At 44.9% G+C, this 24,083-nt stretch overlaps 1 protein-coding gene across 2 annotated transcripts; it reads right to left on the bottom strand.

Annotated features, from left to right (window-relative positions):
- Positions 1 to 180: 180 nt before the first annotated feature.
- mark4a (MAP/microtubule affinity-regulating kinase 4a) lies at positions 181 to 18,772 on the bottom strand. 2 transcript variants are annotated; one of them, XM_076161438.1, is made up of 18 exons: positions 18,636 to 18,772; positions 15,993 to 16,190; positions 15,363 to 15,416; positions 11,066 to 11,114; positions 10,536 to 10,601; positions 8,813 to 8,883; positions 8,654 to 8,710; positions 7,852 to 8,088; positions 6,370 to 6,489; positions 6,180 to 6,279; positions 5,959 to 6,068; positions 5,583 to 5,769; positions 5,245 to 5,456; positions 4,742 to 4,845; positions 4,303 to 4,593; positions 3,642 to 3,724; positions 2,944 to 2,988; positions 2,709 to 2,823 (listed from the first exon to the last, which is right to left on the bottom strand). In XM_076161438.1, exons 1-18 carry the CDS (start codon positions 18,687 to 18,689, stop codon positions 2,759 to 2,761), a joined length of 2,103 nt encoding a protein of 700 aa, XP_076017553.1. In that variant the 5' UTR covers positions 18,690 to 18,772; the 3' UTR covers positions 2,709 to 2,758. The 2 variants fall into 2 exon arrangements, with proteins under 2 accessions (XP_076017552.1, XP_076017553.1); XM_076161437.1 differs by lacking the exon at positions 3,642 to 3,724 and having other exon boundaries at positions 181 to 2,823.
- Between the last annotated feature and the right edge of the window lie 5,311 nt (positions 18,773 to 24,083).

Genomic DNA, 24,083 nt, shown 5'->3' with positions numbered 1-24,083 from the left:
GCTAGTTCTGGTTATTACCTATACAGGCACACTGGAAGGAGCTGATTCAAGTCAAAGCAAAGTGCATTGAGGTCTATATTACCTAATGCTAATATACACCACAATGAAAAACGTCCAGGAAGAGGACAAGGACAGACTCCAGGTGTCCATATTGGTGTCTGCTTTTTCGCCCTGAGGAGGAGGACATGTCAGATGCGTCTCCTCTTGTTTGGGCTCAATGACTTTATGAACTGGCACACACCAAACAGGACTAAGGAGATGTCAAGTATGGGTCTACGACGTGAAGAGTGCGAACGGTGGAGTGTTTCCCTGCCCAGACAGAACAACAGGGTCTCAAACGAAGAGTCGGGAAAGCTAAACGCTCGATGTGAAGATAGAAAAAGTGGGTGTTACGTACGGGTTGATGGACAGCTAAGGTTGGCTTTCCTGGTAAATGGAAGGAATTGGGGATCTTATGACAGGGGGTAGGGAAAGGAAATAGGGGGTAAGGAGGCAGTAGATGGGGTTTTTTTGGGGGGTGGGGTCACCATGAGCAAAGCCACAACTGAGATAGTATTAACAGTAAATCAGCAGCCAAACGATATGATCTCTGCCTACATAAATATCACAGTACGTTGTTCACTAAAAACAGGGAGGGAGGATAGAAAGCTTTCTCTGTTTTTTTTTCTTCCTTTTTTTACATTATGTACTGCATGAAGGCGCTGGGGGTTAGTTCACTTTAAAGGCAACGTGACTATAAGAAGAAGAGAATACTGTCCACACTGCCTTCATCGTGCCTCTCTAGAACACTTCACCTGATCCCCACAGTCATCAGTGCCATAATGCGGAAGGAGACGGAGAGAGAGCGAGATAGAGAGAATGAGAGTGAGCAGATTTGTGTGTATGACTGTGTGCGTGTATGTGTGTTTCTGTGTGTCTGTATCTTTGCAAATTCAGTGTCAAATCTGAGACGTTTCGCTGCTAAGATGATCCACTTTCTGTGTTTTCATTCGACACATTGAGATGATGGCACAGAATAGAACCGAAGACCTTCATTGCACTGAAATTAACCAGACATACTGCATCTATCTATTTGTTGTTGTTTGTTTTGGCATATCCATACGGAATTCAAGGGCAAAGGCTTTGCACCATGAACCTCTGTCAGTCGCTCGGCCTGCTTGTATCGTCTTCGTGAGAACAATTCACAGGAGAGTCACTGGTGTCGAGTCACGACGCCATGCTTGATAGAGGTAAAGGGGTGAACTAGGCGGGGGTGGGTTGGGGAGGGGGGTGCGGTCGTGGGTTTGCAGGGATAGAAAAATACAAACGTTTTGACCACAAGCGTTGACAGACAGTGACACCAGCCAATCAGAGGACAGCGGTAGATTCTCTGAAAAGGTTATCGGATTGTGTGTGCAGCCCTTTCAAAACGTCCATTTCCTCTTGTGGCAACTGCAGAAAGAGCTAATGAGGCGAAAACAACAGCAGTTAAGTTCTATCCCCTTATATTTAACCAGATCAGCTGAGCCCACGCATTTTGGTTCTAGTCCAGATTTATTTTTAAAACGGGCCTCTTTTCTTGAATGAATGAGTAAGAGCCTGTGACGCATTTCCAAATAAACTTCTTATCTATATTAATTTCTGCTTGTCCTTTGCAGAGAACCTCAGCATCGATCCGTCTTATGGGTGTAAGAGACGGCCTCTGATTAGCTGGTTCAAAACCCCGTCAACCCTCTTCCCCCACAGACTGTGATCCAGTGCGGTCGACGCTGCTGTATGTACACAAATCAAAGCGACGCTCGACCCTATACAGCTGCTTGTCTGATCACTGAGTTACACTCATCTCCATATTTGTGCATGTTATTGTCCCCAAGTGATAAAAAGTCGGCAGATAAATCACTTCATTGGTAATTAAACTAACAAAGGGGCGGGGGGAGATGTATGGTGTTACGTTAAAGATGATTCACATTAAGAAAATAAAACTCAATTAAAAAAAAAAAAGACTTGTCGATGGCGTCCCATACACAAGCTGTTTCTCTGTGGTGGTGAAAGTGACAGTGGTTAAAACGATGAGAGCAATAAATAAGAAAATAAAGAGTCATTATGGCTAGAGTAGCAATAAAAATATTCAACTAGATTCCCTCTGATCCAGGTCCAGTCGGTGCAGTTGCTCAGTTAAGTACTTGGCTGAGGTGGGTGGGTGAGTGGAGGGGTGTGAGGGGTGTGCCTCAGTCTGTGACTTCACGGGTCAGGTGTGTGTGTGCGTTTATCTGTATGTGTATGGGTGGAGTGTGTGCAGGTGGGGTGGTCATGTGGCAATGAAAGAGACAGAAGGAGAAGTCTTTCCTTTTTGGGTCCAGCCCCTCAGCCCTTCTGTGTTTGCTTTCATTGAATTATTTCCACCCCACCCCGTCGCTTCTTCTTCTTTTTTTCTTTTTTTTGCACACACACACACAAACACTCACTAACGCACAAAGACGCACTCGTACACAAACACACACACACCCTCAAAGTTCAAGGTCCTTAGAGATTTGGGTGGCAATGTCCCGAAAAGCAAGCGGTGCCCCCCAGAGTCTCGTGTAACGCACCCCGTTAGAAGTCTCGGACGTGCCTGTGGAAAGGTGGCACACCTCAGCCTCGAAAGCCACGCGCCCCCCCGCCATGCCGTGGGTGCAGGAGAGCAGAAAGGGGCCGGCGTGGTGGACCTGGCAGTCACACCCGAGCGCCGCCTCCCGCAGAGCCAGTACCACCTCCGCAGGGTCCCGCCGCCCGCCACTCCTCAGATCCCAGCCATGTCTGACGGCCCGGGGCTCGGGCGCTTTTTGATGCCCAGGTAGATGGCAACTGAGGAGGGAGGGAAGAACGGAAACATATCCACACACAGGGTCAGGGCTGTGCCACGTAGATTCAAACCATCAACTTTTAATTTTTTCTAATTTCTGTCGTTGTCGTCGGCATACTGACCTTGTGACCGCAAATCTCCCGATTCCCTCAGGTTCATTTGTGACCCTGTAGGACAGAGAAGCAGAGTCAGAGGCGATCCGACAAACACTCTGGAGGTCAGACTACAATGAGTAAACTCGTAAACGATCGATGCTGAAATGAGACAGCGTTCGGAGAGACCAAGCAAGCATCAACATCCACATCAATCAGCACCAGACGTGCAGGACAGTGTGTCCCGGCTGGAGGATCTCACCTTACAGACACTCACTCTGCAAGTTTTCTGATTCACAAATTTTAAAGCATGCAGACACCAGTGAGACTCTGAAATGCTCCCGTAGTAAACGTTCCCATTCTGTGCTCCAAAATACAGATTAACAGACCACAGATCAAAGTTTCAGGTCAGTGATAATGATAAAATTGCCTTATTTCAATCATTACATCATTTGTTTTAGGGACTCCATCTCTACAAACATCGACTATGATCCTGAAAAAAACAACAACAAGAATGATGATGAATGAAAATGTTTTTTTTTTTTTTAAGCAAATCCTTACTTGATTGCAAACATGCGTGAGACCAAATACTCAATCTAAGTGGAACAAAGACAGCTATTGAGTCATGCAGACAAACAGCGATTTTAGAAACGGAGACATGGTGGCAGGCAGGAAGGCAGGCAGGCAAACAGGCAGACAAGAAAGAAGCCAGAGACATGGAGACTTACTAACTGTTTTTGATCCTTGTGGAAGAGTACAACCCGAGACTGATTTGTTTGAGCCCTGGCGCTTGGACGGGTCAAGGTTGACCCTGATGCCATGACGTGGGTGGGGTGGGTGGGTTGGTGGGGGGAGAGCAGAACGAGGTAAAATATGGAGAGAAAGGGGGAGTATGGGGGCGAGAGGACAGGGTGAGAAAGAATATCATTCAGTCAGAGGAGAGGGAGTGGTGGAGAAGAGCGCAGCGCGGGAGCTGATCGGCGAGGATAAAGCAGAGGTTTGATAAGATTAGACGTGTGTGGTTATGGCGACTGGGAGGGAGGAGGGAGGGGCGGAGGAAGATCCAGGGCCTCTATGGAGTACGAGAAGCATGAATCCATACCAGGGTTGTGCTCCAGCTGAAGTGCAGAGTACTATCTAAAGCTCTAGTTACAAACAATCTTCAGATACCAAATCATCACAAAGGCAGCCAAAAGGAGGGAATGTGTATCAATAGTGGACTTATTCTTGTGATAATGTCAGGACCTGTAGCAACAAAGTGCAAGGAGAAGAAATAAGAGCTAAGCAGAGATTGAGCAAAGGAGTGTAGTGTGTGAAAATTGATCAAGAAAGTGGTGAGAAATGTAAAAGATTCAAACTGTAAAGCTGTGAATGTGTTTTTAAATCTACCTGCGAGTGAGTTTGGAGGTCAGCTTGGAGAAGAGGTTGGAGGTTGCTCTGGTACGGGCGTGGGGCAGCGGGCTGGCTTCGTGGTGGGATAGGGTGGGGGAGGTGGGCGGGGCTGCGTAAACCGGGGGCCCGCGGTCCCTCAGCTGCCCGCCGTGAAAGGTGCTGCGGATCGTGGAGCCCCGGGTCAAGCGGCATCGATCCGTGGAGGAGGTGGAGGAGGAGGAGGCGGCGCCGGCCCCGGAGATGCTCAGCGTGGACGGGGAGGCCGGAGCCATGCGGTGACTCAGTGAGCTGTGGAGGAAGAAAGAGGAAGAAGTGATTTGAAGATGTGTTTGTAGCTATTTCATCTCTGTGTATGCTGCTGTCTGATCACAATTGACTCCCTGACACACACACACACACAAACGCAAGACACACACACTCACACACGTCCAGATACCTGTTATCTTTGCCATTCTGCAGCAGGGAGTGTCTGTCAGTGCCCGAGCGGTCTGTGCATACGTACGTATTCCTGCGTGTCATGGAGCTTCCGGGGATGTTATTCTACAGAGCGAGGGGTCAGCAAAGGTCAAAGGTCAACTCACTGACATTGCACTCTGAAACAGCTGCAGACTGCAAGTAGCTGTAAGTATGTGGTGTTAGGATCACAGCCTTCAGAGCAGCGTGTTACCGTACACCAGACGAGATATTCTTAAGTTAATTATTGGTGCTAAAGATGCAACGCTATTATTTTCTCCAGTTCAGTACAAACTCTCCAAGAAGAAGAGCAATAAGGTGACGCGGCCAGTGTTACTTCAACCATCCATGTTGTACATCAATGTAAAATAGTGGCAGCTGCAGGACGAACACAGGATGAAAACAAAGCAGTCGCATGGAAACAGATCCATATCTATATATAATCCACAGCTGACGGTGACATCATGATTGTAGCTTCTCTCTTACCGTGGTGGCAGTCATGTCTTTGCGACGGTCGGGGATCTCAGACTTGTTGGGGTTGTTGGCACTGCTGACCATCGGGCTGGAGGGAGGGAGGCTGTGGCTTCCCATCACGCTGCAACTGGCCTTACGCGAAGGCATCCGGCCCTCCCTCAGCTCCCGGTCGGCCGTGCTGGTGGGACTCCGTTTAGGGTGCATGACTGGCATGGAGGGCCCACCTTAGTAGAGACACAAAAGGAGGAGCCAGCACATTTAGGGGGGTGGGGTGGGCGTGTACCTGGAACTGATGGCTGTTTCAGTCCCTTGTGTGTAAGTTGACCTCTGAGATAAGGACAGAGACTCACAGAAGTCGCTGTGTCGTCGCTGCCTGTGGTAGGTGGAGGCACTGCGCTGGGTCTTGCTGTGTGATGAGGAGGAGGAGGAGGAAGAGGAGCCAGTGGCCGAGGAGTGCTTATTGGTCCCGTTGGTGATGGGGCTGGGTCGTACCCTCGCCAGGGACAAGCTGCCAGCTGTGCGAGTCTCACTTCCGTCCTGGAACACACACAGACATGTTGGATATATATTTATGTGTATATGATCTCTGTGTTTATTGCAATATGGCAGAGAGCAATGTTGTTTAGATCAAATAAATGTAACATCATGTTTGTATTCTAGATATTTCCTACCAATATTCTTTCACAAATCATAATCACAAATGCTGGTTGGACTCAGAAAGCTCACATCGTTTTTGCGGCCCAGTAGCAGGTAGGTGGCAGTGACCTCGTTGTATTTCTGATTGAGCAGGGAGTCCTTGATCTCCTCTGATGTGAAGCCCATCCCAACCATCACCTCTGAAACACACACACACAGATGCAAATATGAATGAATGAACTGTGATATACATCCATCCCATCTGTCCATCATGCAGCTGCGGTGGCCCAGCATAGACCCGTCTGACTCACCTATGCGAGCTGGATCGCTGAAGTCTTCCACAGGTTCTATATGAGGCTTCAGGTCCTCCCCGTCATACCCTGCGTTTATCCACTTGTCTTTCATGACTTGCTGTAAAAACAACGACAGAGACACACTTCAGTCCACCTGTACGGTTACTTTAAGCAGGTTCTGTATCTGTTGTGTTTCCTGTTCCGTCACCTCGAGGGTGCAGCGCTTGGAGGGGTTGAGCACCAGGAATCTGCGTAGGATTCCCTCACAGTCTGTGGACATATAGAAGGGCACGCGGTATTTCCCCCTCAGCACGCGCTCCCTCAGCTCCTGCAGGACCAATGTAACACATCTCTAATTTAAAAACAGCCAGGACGAGCAACACAACCACAAGCAAGGAGCGCAAACACAACATGTGGAACTGTGATGTCGGCCAAGTAGCATTTCATCATTTCACTTAAGATTTAAAAAAAAAAAACGATTGGTGGCGCCAACACAACAACACATCTGATGTCATTCTGTACTATAACACTGTGTATCCCCTAGTCTCTCGCTGCAGGCAGTAAGAGAGGGTGCGGTCAGATATGAGAGGGGTCAAACACACATTTGTCTCCACCCTCTGGTGCAGCTCTAGGGGGCCATTCATTACCATCTGCTGGATTTGGGATTAAAAAAAATACTGGCTGAGACAAATAGCTGAATTTTACTCACCACTAACTTTTATCTGTTATACAGTATGTAGATCCCAGAATATCTGACTGATAAAGAGCTTTGAAATCTGTCATATTTAAGGCATACAAACACGTTAAATGCTGTATAATCTACGCGACAGCTGGGTTGGTCAGGGATATACATATAGGGACAATATGGAAAGGATGAGACAATGTTTAAACTCTTAACTTCCAATAAATAAACCTCAAATTCATAATGGAAACTGAGTGAATACAGCCATTTTTGCTGCAAGGGAACGGAAATGTAACGTTCATATTTATTTTATAGCCAAGAAGGTGCAACCTATATATATGTGTTTATGTATAACTTAGCTACCTATAGACACATCCATGTATGAAACAACCTTAACTGCTATAATCATCTGATGGCAGAGAGAGGGAAGTGGCCTCGGCGTTCCGCTTAGCCGCCGTTCTGTTCAGCAGGGTCAGCCAAACGTATAGCTGAGGAGATACCGGTGCGAAAGTGACTAACTGCTTAGTTGGCCCACGTAGATGCCCTCTGCTTGAATATACAGCAGGCTTCAGAGGCGGGACGGAGGTTCAGGTGAGGACAGGGAGGTGGTGTTTCCTATCATTCCGCTCAGCACTTTTCCACAGGAATGCTCACCCACATCTTGGCACAGGAAACCACGTGTGTTCATAAATAACCCACACGTCAGCCAGATTTATTTTGGATGTTTTTCGTTTTTTTTCTGTTGCATCTGACTGCTAATGGAGAAATAAATGAAGGTGGAAAATGACATCAGTCATCACCAGGTAAGAACCAGATAAGACCAGCTAAGCGCCAAATGCTCGATTGGTTGAACTGTAGGTTTATGGTGCTATTGAGACCACATGTTACATTGGAAATCATTGCATGGGTGATTATTGAATGTTGAATGGCATTCTGGGAAATGTCGGATGTTTTTACTTGACCAAATAAGAGGAGAAATGGTGAGTCAGTCTCCTCCCATTGACTTGCCTTTAGGTTCTGCCCGTCAAAGGGCAGCGAGCCGCTGACCAGCGTGTAGAGGATAACGCCCAGGCTCCACACATCCACCTCAGGCCCGTCGTACTTCTTGCCCTGGAAAAGCTCCGGGGCGGCGTAGGGTGGCGAGCCACAGAACGTGTCCAGCTTGTTGCCCAGTGTGAACTCATTGCTGAAGCCGAAGTCGGCGATCTTGATGTTGGCGTCGGCATCCAGCAGAAGGTTCTCCGCCTGCGTAGCGGCGCAGAGAGGGATGAAGAGGAGGAGGCAGGCATTGAGGGTAGAAGAGGCATGTGCACACAGATCAACACGTTGGGGGAGGGAGCGAGTGCAGAAAGAGGGATAAATGGATGGGGGAGGTGAAAGATGGAAGGAATGAGATGAAGTGGGAGGATAGAAGAATGGGAGTTGTGATGAGGAGGAAAGCGAGAGAGCGAGAGAATGTGAGACAGATGGGGAGGGGGGAGGTGGCGCTTGCACATAGTCCAATAACATAGATACTGGACATGAGTCATGCTGTATATATGTCACAGTGTGTGTTCAGGAATGTAATAACGTGTTAGAACAGAAGCTGGGCCGGCCTCCCACCCTTCCCAGCTTGATAAGTGTCTTAAAAAAGAGCCTCTCCACTCATCAGTGCTCTGCTGTGTGATTAAAACACTCTGGTGGCCTTTTTACAAACAGATTGCGATTAGTCGAAGACTGAAACCTAAAATTCAACGTTATCTGCCAGTGAAAGACGTTGCCTAGTTTCCCCGTCTCTCAAAATGAATCAAACATCTCTGCGCTTCCTCACCTTCAAGTCTCTGTGGACGATGTTCTTCGTGTGGCAGTAGTGGACAGCAGAGACGATCTGTGAGACAAGACAAGAGCGAGACAAATATCAAGCACTTTATCCCAAGTGTAAGCAGGATGATGGCTGACATGTTTGCATTGAGTGTCTGTGTTTACATACCTGTCGAAATTTGGCTCTGGCTTCAATCTCCTTCATTCTCCCATGAGACACGAGGTAGTCAAACACTTCACCTGTGGGCAAGTGCAGGAGAAACAGATCAGTCGGGTCATCAAGTGTTAATCCACGTCAACTCTCCCTTGCCCTTGCTAAAGCACAGCTGTGCAAACTGAGTGAAAACATGCAGTTTTTTAGGCCCACCTCCTGAAATGCCACACTTGCTGGCTCGCCTTCTACTTCAGTGGTTTGTGTTTCTGGATTCAATACTTTACTATTCAATATTATAATACAATATTCAGTTACAATTAATAGAATAGAATTCAGACATTCTAACGTCAGATCTTCCTAATTTTGTAATTCATCTGTAAATTCCTCTCGTAGGTCAATTTTTTAATATTGCTGTAAATGTAAATAGTAGTAGTGCTGTAGTCTTTACAAACGTTCAAACAGTAAACAACTCTTCTTCTTCTACATGACAAATGACTCCTGGCCTAAAGGAAACCCACAGCTGAAACCATTAAACTAAAAAAGAAAAACAGGAAAAGTGACTAATGCATGTGGAACAATAAAACAGATTCACGGAAACAAAAGCATAACAACAATGGATCCTGTGTATCAGCAATATTTGTGAAATTGTGTTTAAAGGACGTTTAAACACTTGAACTTATTGTTGAACGGAGGCTGCTGACTTATTTGTACTGTGGATCCACAATATATTCACTATGGATGTACAAGTGGACACCTATAAGGGGAGTCCAATGTCCTTTAATTTAAAACTATTGCCTTCCGGATTGAAGATTTACAAAACATCTAGACTGCATCTAAATGCAGAATGCCAGATGCTTCAATATTAAACTGTCTGTTAAAGGTTTAAACAATTTAAAAAAAGAAAAGAAGAAGAAGCACATCTAGACAAGTCATTCAATTTTGATTAAATTCTGTCACCTTTATGTGGTTAACAGCATGTATTCATTATAACATACTAATTCTTTTGTGGTATTAATGAGCTCACTGCTACATTTAGGTAATCAACATGCTGATGTTATATACTTAAGAATCATTCTCAATTGATGTTACAAAAGAGAACATGTCAACTTTTGATCCCGAAAAATATAGCAGGAACACTTAATGTGGTATCAGAAATAAGGAGAAAGCCTTTAGAATGTTGAAAATGGTTCAATGACACCAAGAAACAGGAAGTGAAGTGCTGAGGTTGAGACCTGAGGAAGAGGCCGCTTGAGAACAAATCAAAAGTTTCCATCTAAATCAAAGGATTGATCAAATGTAAGGTTCCCGGGATGTACATTGTCTGTTTACAGACAGTGTGCACATCGATGCTGTAGCAAGGGAGACTAGAAGTTAATCACTGGATGTATAGAGCCCTAAATCAAAATGATAATGCAACATTTCTAAGAATAGCACTCAATTATTTTCCCAAACGATGCAACTACTATTTTAATACACATTTTAAGACATGCAGAATTTATAGAACTTTTTTTTTTGCACCTTCCAAAACTGTGGAGGGAATGAACAAATGTGGACAATCTTTATCTGCATATATCTACTGTGTTACTGCACGTTCACAAAGAAGCAAAATAGGCCTGAAACCTACGTCATAATCCAAGCAATACACACAAGAGATTCCTGTGGGATTTGCAAGGCGCGGTTCCGGCCGAGCCGTAACCTTTTGCATCATTTGTGCTCATTGTAATTCCCGGACACCCACCTCCACTGGCGTACTCCATGATTAGGTAAAGGGTCTTATCCGTCTCGATCACCTCAAACAGCTGCACTGTAGCACACAATGGAATCAGATTAAAATCACACTTACTGTACATCAACAGATCCTGCACGTTATAAATAATAATACAGCTGTCTGTCTTAATACAGAGAGACTTCCCCCCCCTCGCTAATGCTGCAAGGGTTTGATCCCGGTGACCTTTCAGCTTAAGAAAATCCCGACCTCGTGACCTCTATGTTGAAGCGTGAAGAGTCGTCTGCTACTGTAGCATTAATGGCAGATGTGGAGCCCATTCAAAGAATCACACACTCTAACTCTGTCTGGTTATAACACACATGGCAGAAAAACATACGAGCACGCACACACACACACACACACACACACACACACACACACACACACACACACACACACACACACACACACACACACACACACACACACACACACACACACACACACACACACACACACACACACACACACACACACACACACAAATAGAGATGCCTTACCTATGTTTGGGTGATTTAAGCCTTTCATTATTCTCACTTCCCGAAAGAGCTGCACAGAAGGAACAGAATTGAACGGGTCAATTAATGTAATAATATTTCACATCAGTAACAAGGGATGTATTCAAAATTAAATAATGTCATTTGTTACAACTTTTATACATTTTTACAAACTGTGCCTTATCAGTGATTTTGTAGACATGGTGTTTTCTGGCCTGTCCATTCCCCCAAATTCTCATAATCCCACCAGAGTTGTGTTGATGTGATGTAAATGTGTTCCACCTTCAAACATGGACTCAAAATCCTATAGAGAATGTGGTAATGTATTTAAAACATATTCCATATGAAAGATGTATCAAACAAAATCAATATTTCTGTCCTTCAAATCTCCTGTGACCCCATCTCCACATCAAACAACTGAGGTTTATTCACCGCACACACACACTCTCATATCCATACAATATACTATAGAATCTGCTTTATATGTTTATGATTAGTAACTGGATTTGTTTTATGCCATTCTTGATTCTAAAGGTATCTTCTTTTATGTTTAATCAGTGTTAGAGACCATGAATATCTGCAACAATCTACTCTATATTACTGAAGAATCATTATAGTTTCCTTTTGAGAACGACACACATGAGGAGCAATTTAGACAAATAAAAAGCCAATACAGTACACATCAAATTAATGTAACTAATTTGTAATCAGGTCAGTCTTTCTCTTTCATTTTCAGAATGGATTTGCTCTCGTGTTGGATTTCTAAATTCTGGATGACGACCAAAATATCTATTGTTTCTTGATCAATGGCCAATCGGTACAAAGAATGTATTATACAATATCAGTTTAGGAGATTTTAGAATATCAGGTGACAAATCAGCAGAGAGTGAAACATAAGCTCCTTGGCAGAGACGCTAGAGCCAAATTTGCTGTCCCTAGACTCACCTAAATCCAGAATGTCAGTTTGTGAAGAAAATGTAAATGCCAGTTTCTACATCAAAAAGCGCAGCGGGGAAAAGAGAGTTCGGGCTCCATTTAGTGTGCTCAGTTTGCACGGTAGGGGCACACAGAAGCTGCATGGGAGAAGACTCAAAGCACCAGCTACAGAGATCCAGCAAGAGAGAGTCTACCACGTCGGATATCGTTCCCATTCCCATACCTGTTTCCATTTTAAGGGTAAGAATTACTTTCTGCACGCTTGATTTACCTTCAGCTGGAGGATGTGACTGAAAAAGTACAACATGTACAGCACAGCCATCTACACTGTATATATCAATCAAAGTCTTCTTATTTCACAAATGTGGTTGTGCTGATGGTCCAAAATTATGAAATTGCAGTATGCAATTGAGTTTTCACTTAAATAACTTCAGCAGTCAGCATGGACTCTTCGATCCTTCATATATGCTTTGATATAATAGTAATTCTTTGCACAGACTGTCACTGTCCATGCAGGAACGATTACACATTCACAGCACAGTACAGCTCCGATTCAAAATAACTTTATTAGGGAAAACAAGCAGAGGCAGGAAGGTTTTAACTCACAAATGCAGTGCAGCTGTGACTGGGTGTGTGAGATTGAATCCTGATATGAGCTGTGTGTCCGTATTATGGTCTGGCAGACTGAATTGTATTTCAATCCACACCTTGTAGTAACATGTGTTTTTCATTATCCTGATAACGTATCTGGATACAGATCACATGTTCATGTAAGGTGTAAATTAGACCTGCGGTGTTCTCAGTTCTGCTCCTGAAAGCAAACTGAGAGGCCCTTAGATGTGAGAAATCAGATTTCACCTAAAAATACCAGCGTTCCTCTCTGATATTCAAATAAAAACCTGTCATCCAATAAACCCACAGAAAAAGGTGACAAACATATATATAATTGAACTCATATAGTATGAATTCAGTTGTCTGTTGTGTCAGAGCCGAGCAGGGGATTAAATGTGATGCAGCCACACAGGTTTCATGTCGTTACAGTTCAGACCCTGCGTCAAAAAGGTCTTCATCAAAACCCAGTGACTCTGCTCCATGTTGTCAATTCCTACTGGATAAAGACACGGTGTGATACGCTTCGCTCTCATCTTCCTTCAGTCCTCCTTCTCCTCTCATCCTTTCCTACTCCGTCTCCCTCCATTCCCTGCTCCTTCATTCAATTCCTCCATCTTTTCCTCCAGCAACGTCACTGTTGCCATAGCAACCCAGGTATTAAGCCCGGGCTCTCTCCCAGCTTTTGCCAGCTGTGCTGGAGGGAATCTTGGGATATGCAGTGCTGAAGCGTTTCATCAGCCGTCCCATTAATTCTCTGCTCATTGTGGCCAGGCTGAGCGCTCTGATCAGTCAAAACAATCAACAATCCTTTGGCTGCGTGTTTGGGCCGCCGCCATCCTAACGGCCACAAAATGCACACAGGCAATTAAGTCCCTACTGCAATTCCTGACATTAGGAAACAAACAGTATGACAACGTGAGATTGGATTTGTTGCATCAGAACAGAATGATTGGACCAAAAGCTTCACATATCTAGTTCCCAGTTACCCAGAGATACAATCACTAACATCCTCCTGTAATCTCCTATTTCCTTTTCTAAAACGTCTTCACAGATGCTGAGGTTTGATTCTCTCATCTGTGATTTCTCTTCCTTCTATTCTTCCCTCCCTCCCCACCCATCGCTTCCCGTCTCCCCCTTCAACATACATAACAGGCCAGATTATGCTAATATGGGCTCTTTCATGTCTTCTGCGCTGAGGCTTTTCTGGAGCCTACGGGCGTGTAAAGAAGCCTGCTATCATCACGGGCCAATTGCGGAGCTTCATCGCCAATCAGCAGCCAATCCTCTGCCTCGCTCGTCGGCCCCTTCCTATAAAATGTCGCGCCATTGTCTTCAGAGCCGCACAGGAGGAGGACGGGAATTGGCAAAAGTTTGGGTAATTGCCGGGTAACTTCCTACGATGCTTCTGTTAAAAAGCCAGGTAGCGTAAACATATTTACACTAGACATGCAACAAGCCGCAGTATCAAGGGTTTACAAGACACCAGAGAGAGGAAGAGGGACAAAAGTCCATTTATTTAGCAAATCCTTCACGGTAACAAACTCAAGGTCATTGCTCTTATTGCCCTGTAAACACAGAGACTGAGCAGAATTTTTCCAGGATACAGCAGGAGACGACAGATTCCATCCAGCTGAGCTTAATCCTCTAACGCATCACACATATTAGGAGCAATTATTTCATCCCTGATTTGATCCTTCTGGTCTGTTCACTTCTAACCCACAGGCAGTGAGGTTTATCCAGGAGGGGGGAGGTCGGGGGGCACATAGGCACTTTGTTTTTCTTTTTACCATAATACCATAATGCATGCAAAGCAGCATTATGGTTAAATACGGGGGTTGTCCGCATGCCTTGGTCCTGCTTCAGCATTACTGACCGTGGCGAGCCCAGATGCATTAAGCTTGCATGATCACGGTCAGAAAGACGCATGTGACTGATGTGTTGGTATGATAAGATGCAGATATGTGAGCATGTGATCCACCCGTGATCATACGGCCCTGCGTGTCAGCCGTGTTGCGCCTGGTTCCGTGTTTTGATCACGCCAGGGTCCTCGGCGAAAATCTTCACATGTCCAACATTTCCAGGTTGCGGATGTCGGTCGCCATCGCCCTTGATGGCTGCGAAAGCGAAGCGTCCACCCTTCCGTCTCTGCCCTTCATGCGTCAAAAAAAAAAAAAAAAGCTTGTGTGTCCAACCACTCAGGCTCAACCGTCAACATGCTGACCGGCAGGAAAACAAGCCAGGCCCATCAAAACGCACTGCATGTGACACACACACACCTACAGCGCAATGGCCACCAAAACATCACTGAGACACTAGGATGCCTCGGTTGCGCTTGTTTCGGTAATAGGATGGTAGTTACATACGAGTGAAGACCGCTAACGCACATACGGAGCCACCCTTCCTGTGATGAGTCACTCCTCTCTCAGGGCAGCGATGAGCCCACAGCAACGAGAGGCCATATCCACGGTAGAGGTCTCCTCTCGCTTCCGTCCGGACCTCAGCACCTGCCAAACAGCATCACATCCCAGGAGAACCTCTGTCCATCTGCAGCCCCGATGCACCTCTTCTGGAGGACAAACAGCTGAGGACAAACCTGAACCTGAACCTCTTCAAACCTCAAGTATTTTGTTCCATTTCATCCTAAAGGCAAAGTCTTGGGCATCGTATTCAACAACGACAGAATACATCGTGATCACATTCACAGCTTTACAGATTCAAGCATAAAGTAGATAAAAAATAGGCAAAAACTCACTTTTTGTAGGCTGGTTGGGTTCAACTGAGTTTTGTCGATGATTTTTATTGCAACCTGGAAGACATAAAGGGAGTTTGCAATGAGGAGAATGGACACGAACCTCAGCTGGAAAATCTCTTGACCGCGGCAATAATGTCCTCCATCAATCAACAATCATTCTCCAAATCCAAACACAGGAGAATATAGCGTTCCACATCCCACAGACACTTTGATCGCCTCTGATGGAATATGTTGCGCAATGCTGGAGCAACTAAATGTGGACTCAAGCAACCGCAGACATTTACGTCCACTGGCAATCAGTCAATAGTAGTTTCAGAGGCGACTAGTTATAATCTCCACTGAGTTGTGCAGGAAAATCATAAAAATATCAGAATGACAGCGTTTTAAATGTAATCATCTTTAGTGGGACGTCCTCAAACCAAGAATCTAACCCCATGTACTTATATTGCTTTAAATTGTGAAAACAGTTGAACAAACCTTGACAACAGATTGAGGATCTTGTTGGCTAAAATCACAGCTTCCTCATTTCCGTCCCACTTTCTGGGATCTGTGTGTCTAAATAAGGCCGGTCCCTCTTGTCCAATGACGCGGGGACGCAGCCTGAGACCTTTCATGATCCTGGGGTCTTACCTCCCTGCCCGTGAGGATGTGGCGAGCCAGTTTGACCTTGGCGAAGTTCCCCTTGCCAATGGTCTTGAGCAGACGGTAGTTGCCGATGTGCGGCTGGTCGTCGGAGCAGGAGGCGATGGAGTTCCTGCAGCGGGCGCCCAGCGAGCGGCTGGACTGGCTAGTGCCTTTGTCTGAGCGGCTAGCCGCCAGGGACACATGCTGTTGGGGTGGGGGGAAGGGGGGAGAGAGAAAGAGGTGAGAGAAGGTGGGTTAGTCACTGTTCCAAACCCAAACCAACAACACTAAACAGCAGCAGGAGCAGCGGCAGCAGCAGGCAAATCAGGGACCTGGAGGACTTTATATTTCTGTCCTTTTGCCTCCCTTAGAGACGGACCGTCACAGCGCTCACAAGCTGAACGATTCGGCTTTGGCCCTCTTTTCCTGTAGGCACACACAGATTCTACACTGCATTCAACCTAGGATGTGGCTGCTTAAGGTAGAACCTCCACTACGCTCAGTCCTCAACTATCTCCTCGCACCAATCCCAGAATCACTACCGTGCGATCTCAAAACTGTTGTAGGAGTATTCTCTGTATTTCTGGAGGTCACTGAATAATCATTGTACATCACATTAACATCAACTGCAATGACAATAAGCAGCCAAGCTTCATGTACGAACTATAAATAGATTGTGACGCGTTGTGTGTGTGCGTCTCTGTCAGCAGAATCACTCCGCCATGTGTTTGTGTCATACATACAACAACACTTCTGCTTAGCTGAGCTTTCATGTGAATCCGTGACCCTCATCTCTGGGTTAACAGATGCGATCCAGCAGGTGAACACTTGAGCAAATTGTTTTCCATTTTGGATTCAGCAGAGGCTCCTTTAGATGTCCACTGCTGGGCTGCTGAGAGACGTCTTCATGCAGTGTGACAGCGTATACGGTTAAAGTCATACTTGTGCTGCAATCTAAGGGAGCCCTCGAGCTTCCAGAGCAGCTCCAGAGACAGTTAGCTGCTGCTGCTGCTGCTGCTGCTGCTGCATGCTACAGCTCGAGTCACTCATGGTTCTCAAGCAGCAAGCAGAGCAGAAGAGAAAAGGAGGACAACAATGTGCACAAGCAAAGCATGAAGTATTAGAGTTTGAAGCTGATTCCTGTCTTGTGACGGACAACACAGAAGGGGGAAGAGAGAGAAGAGATGGTGTGAGGAGAAAAGGTAACCAAACCAAAGACAAGGAGACATGATAAGATAACATGATGCTTTATGGGTAAAAGGAGGAGATGAACTGTGAGAGCCTGAGGAATAGACAAGGAAGAAGCAGAAAAAGGGAGCAGATGCCGGCACAGTGGTCCCTGGCCAGTCCCAGGCCCCGAGGCATCGCACTTCCATCCCCCCAGCATGTTATCTTGCTCTGAGTTTCGCACACACACACACAGACATTAAGCCCCACCTTCAGACACTCCCTCCTTCCCGTGCTAACGTTCCTGTTCACACGCCCCACCTAAAGCCAATTTGGACCTGCTCTCTACAACTCCAGACCCCAACAGTGCCAAACCACACAGGCACTGAGGTACATTAATCCAACGACTGTACGGCTCGCCTGGAGCCAAGCCTCACCTGTGCCAATGTGGCATTGCAACATTTTTGCCTGAGCAAGTCACTCCTCTGCCATTATCACTTCACTGTAAGATGACAGCATAACACACTTCTAACGGACAAACGCGGGCACACACACACACACAGACACACACACACACACACACATACACACACACACACACACACAAACTGGCTTAACCATTCTCTCTGTGCTGAAAGCTCTGCTCAAAAACAGATGGGGGTGTTTTGCCAGAAGTGTTTAGAGCAAAGACATGACATAACGCTTGTCAAACAGTCAAACCACAGATTTGGAGATAGACGGATGGATGGATGGACGGATGGATGGATGGATACTGTGTCTGTCTTGTGTAAATAAATCATCCCTCCTTCTGCAGGCCCCTACTGTTTTGCACCTTATGAATGTATGGCGCTGTCTGACACCCACTGGCTCTGGGGTTGGGCGCTTTGTACGCTGCGCAGCAATGGGCTGCACATCATTTTACGCAGTAATCCCCTGGCTTCATACATGGAACAACCCAGATTTCCTACATACATTCATATTTAGCCCCGTGCGCTTGTCACACCCATCCAATTTGTGGGGATCACACACACACACACACACACATACATACATACATACATACATACGCACAGTGCCTTGGCAGGAGCAGCGGCAGAGGCAAGGAGTAATAATGTGACATCACTATCTCTCCACAGGCTTATAATCAGAGGTGACGGCTGGTTTGCAGGCTTTGTGCGCATATCTGCTGAGTGTTATCGTATGCGGATGGACTCATTCCGGGCTGTTTGACTGCCATCAGCTCTTTGCCTGCGTAGACACTCAAGGTTAGCCCCGTTTACAAAGAGACTGTGCTGCTAAATCATCCATCCAACATCACCTCCAGAGCCCCTTCACCTAATGAGAACACAGCATCAGCGCGGCCATTACCCCAAAATAAGCTCAGCAAATCCTAGGGGGCGACACATTAGGACATCTTTGTTTAGGGGATGCAGGGTTATCTTTGCATGCACATACGGGCTTATAGGGTGCAAGTGCACTTACATGGTCTCCAGTACTCCTGTCGTTTCCAGACGGTAATGCAGAACGAGAAGACATGTTTTTTTCTTCTTCTTCTTTCTCTTTTTCCCTGAGTATCACGGTGAGTTAGCGCGGATAATATTCACAGGATCAGGCTTCACACACACCGAATAACATCCGCAGATGAGACCCAGCGTCCCCCCCTCCCGCCCCACCACCACCCCCAGAATCAATCTGCCTCTTCTCCAGCCGGCCGAGCCGCGGTCGAGAGGAGACCTCTGCCCATCATGGCAGCAACGGATATCAGGTTGGGGGGGGAGTCCTCACACAAGCTGCATCTTCCGCCGTGCACTTTGCAAAAAATAATAAAAAAAATACGTTCCCGATCAAGCGATGCAGCAGATGCAATGCAATGCAAATGCAAAAATCCCACCCACCCTCGGTACCGAATAAGTGCTAAAATGCGGTGATGTTTGGCCGGAGCCCAGCGTCTCTGAGGCGACTCTCCACCCCCTGCTTCATTTCGCCATACAAAACAAATACGGCTCTCTGTGAATGTGTGTCATCTCCGTTTGTCATAATACTGACCGAGATAATCGTTCGCTTTAACCCCCCAACGACGACTAAATGCAATCCGCTCTTCCCCCCCCCTCTTTTTTGCAGCAGTCCGCGAGAAAACACAGTGCAGGGCGACAAAAAGGCCGAAATGTCCAGAAATCGGTATTCCCGGTCGGTGAGGTGCGCACTCGCGTCAAGTGGAAGAAGAGAAGGTGGAGACCGAACATCCGGGCACTGCATTGCAAATAAAAGCCCACCAATAATAAAATAAAATAATAATAATAATAATGTGAGCCCCTTCTGGAGGTCAATACAAAACATTGAAATCACTTGAGGTGAAATGCAATGTAATCTATGCAACAACAATAAAATACAAATAGATGATTTCTCAAGTTTACATGTCCTTTGCTTGCATGAAGGCTATTCAAATGATGTGGAGGGCTGATACGAAATCATATAATTCTATAGAAATAGTTCAAGTTCGAGCTATTAGTCATCATCATTAGACTATCATTAGACTTTCATCATAAAAGTCAAGATTTCATCATCATATATTTACAATTTCAGCTATTTACATGTGTCATTATACTTAATATCTAATAACGCCTCTGCTGGCAAATCTATACATTATTGAAAGGGGGAGGGGGGGGGAACAATGGTGGGTTGCACAATCACCCAGTATAACGTCCAGCAGCGACAGGATCCTGCTTTCTGGGTCTGTGTTTGGGTTGTGTTTGTTCATAAACACTTTCAGCTGCACGTCAGATGAACAGGAGAGTCGTCATTGTGTGCTATCAATACATGTTACCCCAACAAGCTATGCCATCATGCAAGGAAATAGCAGGTACAGAATCATGGATTTGACGGTTGAATGGCTCCCGAGGGACATGCTTGTTGCTTTTATTTTGGAGACTAATTTTCTAACTTCCTGTCTGTTGTTGTCTAATCACTTTTCACTTGATGCAGTTGAGATGCGCCACATCAGAGATGCTGACAGATCCGACACAACACAACCCACTGCTGGTGTTACCAGCGTAGATTTGTGCGTAAATTAGCATCAGCGCCCTAAAGATGGCTGAAGCACAGAGTGGCTTCATCAAAAGATCTGAGGCACTTTCTTTGGTTTGAGATCTGTTGTCTGTCCATGATGGGTGGGTGGTATATGGCAGCATGGCACATGGACAGGCGCAAGCACAAATGTGGGTGCCAAAAATGGAATTGCAACTAAAGCAAATCTTTTAAAAGGGCCTAGGCGTCAATTAATCAATACCTAAGGGGTTTATATCATCATAGTCTTTAAGATCTCTATGTTCTATGTATGTACAAATGGCAGATGTATGTGCGTCCATTGTTCTAAATTACTATATTGTCACCAAACCATCACTTTGGGGCCTCTAACATTGCATTCATTTAGTCACTCCTCTGCTCAGCCCACTGAAATTTCCAATCAGTCAATCTGTGAACTTCTTACCATGAAATGCAGCAGCACACACACTTCTCACCCACCAAAATTGTAACATAGAGTGGCACGGAGAGCAGAGAAGTGCACACACACAAGCTCAGGTTGTTGTTTTGTCTTTGTAGCCGGTTCTCCCTTTAGGTTCTCTGCTTTGTTGCTGCCATCATGTATTGGACTGACTTATTGTCAGTTTACACCCTCAACAATGACCGACACATGAAGACACATGAAGACACATGAAGACACTTTAAGACACTTGAAGACACAAAATCCTGTATCACATACTGTACGAGCAGAGGAGTATACATCTAAACCATAGAAGTGCGGTACACAGTATTTGGCCTCTCTATGTTTTGTTCATTATGTGGATTCTTCAGCGCTGTCTCGTTCCACTTTACATACAGAAATATTGTTATAGGGACTAAAATCCATTTTTGTGTCTGTTCCATATCAGATTCAAATGAAACCCATGTCAAAAGATTGTTCATCCTTCGTGGGTGAAACTTTGCAGGCACAAGAGGCCATGAGATGATTCATTTCACAGAAAATTACACAAGGAGTTATCAGGGAATACAATCTTTCAGACATGCATGCCACTGGACCATTACAGCCTCAAGATGTCACAGGATCATGTGGCCTATTTGATTAACATTTGCATAGAAATGTGATGCATGGAAATTCCAACAGGGAAAGTAGACAGGAGTGGTGCCAAAACAAGGTTGGTCAAAAATAGGCACTGACACAGAGGATTACTGTCATGCTAATTACTATATATATATAAATATAAGAGGCAAGAATGACTTGATTCTGTTCTGCTGTCCAAAGAGGAGGTGGTCACGTTCCATCTGTCCAAAGTCCAGATTCAGATTCTGACGATAACTAGGTGAAGAGTGATTATTGCGCAATGACCCTACATCCCAGTCATTTCAGCATTTAAATGTCAAATAATCATTATAAATTTTTATTTCTAATTAAATGCATTTTTGAGCAATAACTACTATTTCACTGCTTTTTCACACTGCAATCACTTAAATTGTGCTAATTGATGTAAACAAATGATGCAGTCAACATAGGAGTTTTGATTGTTTTAGTTTATTCCTATGTGATATTGAGTTAAGTGTTCAGTGTGAGAGGAACTTCATCTGAACCTATACACACCTGCATGAGTCATGAGACAGACACGGCTGTGATCTCCTATTGAACTCAGCTGTGTTTGGAGTGGGAACATCTACAAATGTATGTATCCTCACGCATGATGCATTCAGAAAGAAGTGAAGGGTCTAAACTGGACTGGATTTGTTGCAGATTTGCTCAGTGCTTCCCAACATCCACCAGATGGCAGCAGTGTCCAACGGTGCCCACTCGCCCTTATTAACCAGATAAAATCAACCAGGGTAATATCCAGTGACATCTTAAGTTTAACTGATTATACATATGGCTGCTACCTAATCAGAAAATAGACATCAACATTCACCACAAATCACTGAATAGTAAAGATCACCTGTACTCTATATATAAAAAACATCTTTGCTGTTAAATGAATGTATCAGCTTATCATATTAGTGATTCTACATTTCTTGCTTCTTCATATTTGCATGACAAAATCAGCTTACACAAAACACATTTTAATCTGTTTATCTATATAAGGCATGATGTCATCTTATTCCACCCGGCCACAGCATATTTAATACACAGTAAATCATTTTAATACAGTACTTTATTATGTTATACCTAATTTAATCCCCAGGTGGCACTAGTGAGCTTTAATATTAAATCAACCTATTTGCTGGGTTCGGCTGAGCCTGACAGGTGTCCTCTGCTGGTTTGTCAGGAAACTCACTGTACTCATTGTTTTGTTTAATGGTGTGAGAGACAGACAGCAGAAAGTGTGTGAATGCAAAGAGGTGAGTTGGGCTGTAGGGTCAGAGGTCAAATGGACTCATTGTTGAGTGTGAAAGGGGGCACGTTTGCAGCAGGAGGGGACAGGGAGGATGTGGAGTCATTAGGCTCTAACCTTAAACCTCCCTGTTGATGAAAGATGGATGGTCGGTTCATGCCGGGGTGAGCGAGGCCGCCGTGCTGCCTTCACTGCGCTGTGATGAGTTGTTAGGTTAATTGGGTTTATGGTTCTCAACTCAGATGAACTCGTCTGGCTCACAGGAGGGACGGAGACTCGGTGATCATGTCTCGCCCTCTCGCTGATCTGTGCTGCTTGATGTTTTCCACTGATTTTTTGTTTCATAATCATGTGATTTTTCCCTTTACTGTCCTGATTTTACCATAAATATATGATTGTGATGTTTCTCTTAACGCAGCCTCACTCTGAATTTTCATTATAATTATTATTAGCATTTATAATTGTAAGCACAGTGTTTTACTTGACTGCATTTGTATTGGTGCTTGATTCTATTCTGTGCAGTAAAATCTCACTTTTATGACAATATTATTTCCTTTCCATTGGTAGGAATGTGTCCATCTATTTTAATCAATTTTGTGTCTATTTTGTTACCAATGCTTTTATGCGATCTTTCTATTTGAATGCTTCATCAAACTAAACAAGATAACAAATAAATCCTAAAAACAAATTTTAGATTAGAGATACTATTACAATAACCAGTATCATTCTAAGCCATTTCATATATATTTATGTTGATGTTGTTGTCTATTGATGTTGTCATGTGGTCTTATATGTTGTTGTACACTGAATTGATGTTAATGGTATATTCATTTAAGACAAGAACATAATGTCCTCTTAGGTTGGCTTCTCTACTTCTTCTTCTCTTCTGCCTGTGAGAGGACATTAGATTCCTTTCTATTATAAATAAAACCATCTTCACACTTCTGATCGGAAATATATATAAGTTGGAATTCATATATAAGGGACATAGATTTTAATTTGATTCAATTCCCAATAGGTTGTACGTTGGCCTTCTATAAGTAGAATTCAGTGCATTTGTATCATTTCCTGCCGTGTGTGTGTGAATTCTATTCTTATTGTGTTTGGGGTTAATACTATTTTGCAGTGGAACGTCGAGGATGCAAAATCTAAAATGGAATGCTGCTGGAATTTAACACAATGGACAGTTTACACCTCTATAGGTCAGCGCAACCTGGCAGCATTTTGGAAACAACACACTAGCAATCAAACCCAGGAGTGAATCTTTGGCTCCCTGTGGTTTTTGGCATACGGGTCACACATGTGCCTCTGCTTCTCTCAGCCCTGAGAAATCAGATAAGTTCCCACCTGGGGTCTAATGCTGTGAGTTTACTCTAAATCCTACCTCAGGTTTGGGTTTCCTGACACGCCCTCTTCCTGATGGGGTACAGAACACAACCTGCTTACGTAAATAAGCAGGGGGAGAAGGCACGAGGAGCCAAAGGTGAGCCCCTGTTGCCATATTTCACAAGAGGCACCATTGTTTAGCTGCAGACTTATTCCTTGCCATGCAAAGTAG

Source organism: Genypterus blacodes, unplaced genomic scaffold, assembly GCF_046128005.1.
Source record: "Genypterus blacodes isolate CSIRO-AG114 ecotype Tasmania unplaced genomic scaffold, CSIRO-AGI_Gbla_v1 ptg000111l_1, whole genome shotgun sequence".
Lineage (NCBI taxonomy): Eukaryota > Metazoa > Chordata > Actinopteri > Ophidiiformes > Ophidiidae > Genypterus > Genypterus blacodes.
This window is presented reverse-complemented; position numbering and strand designations above follow the sequence as displayed.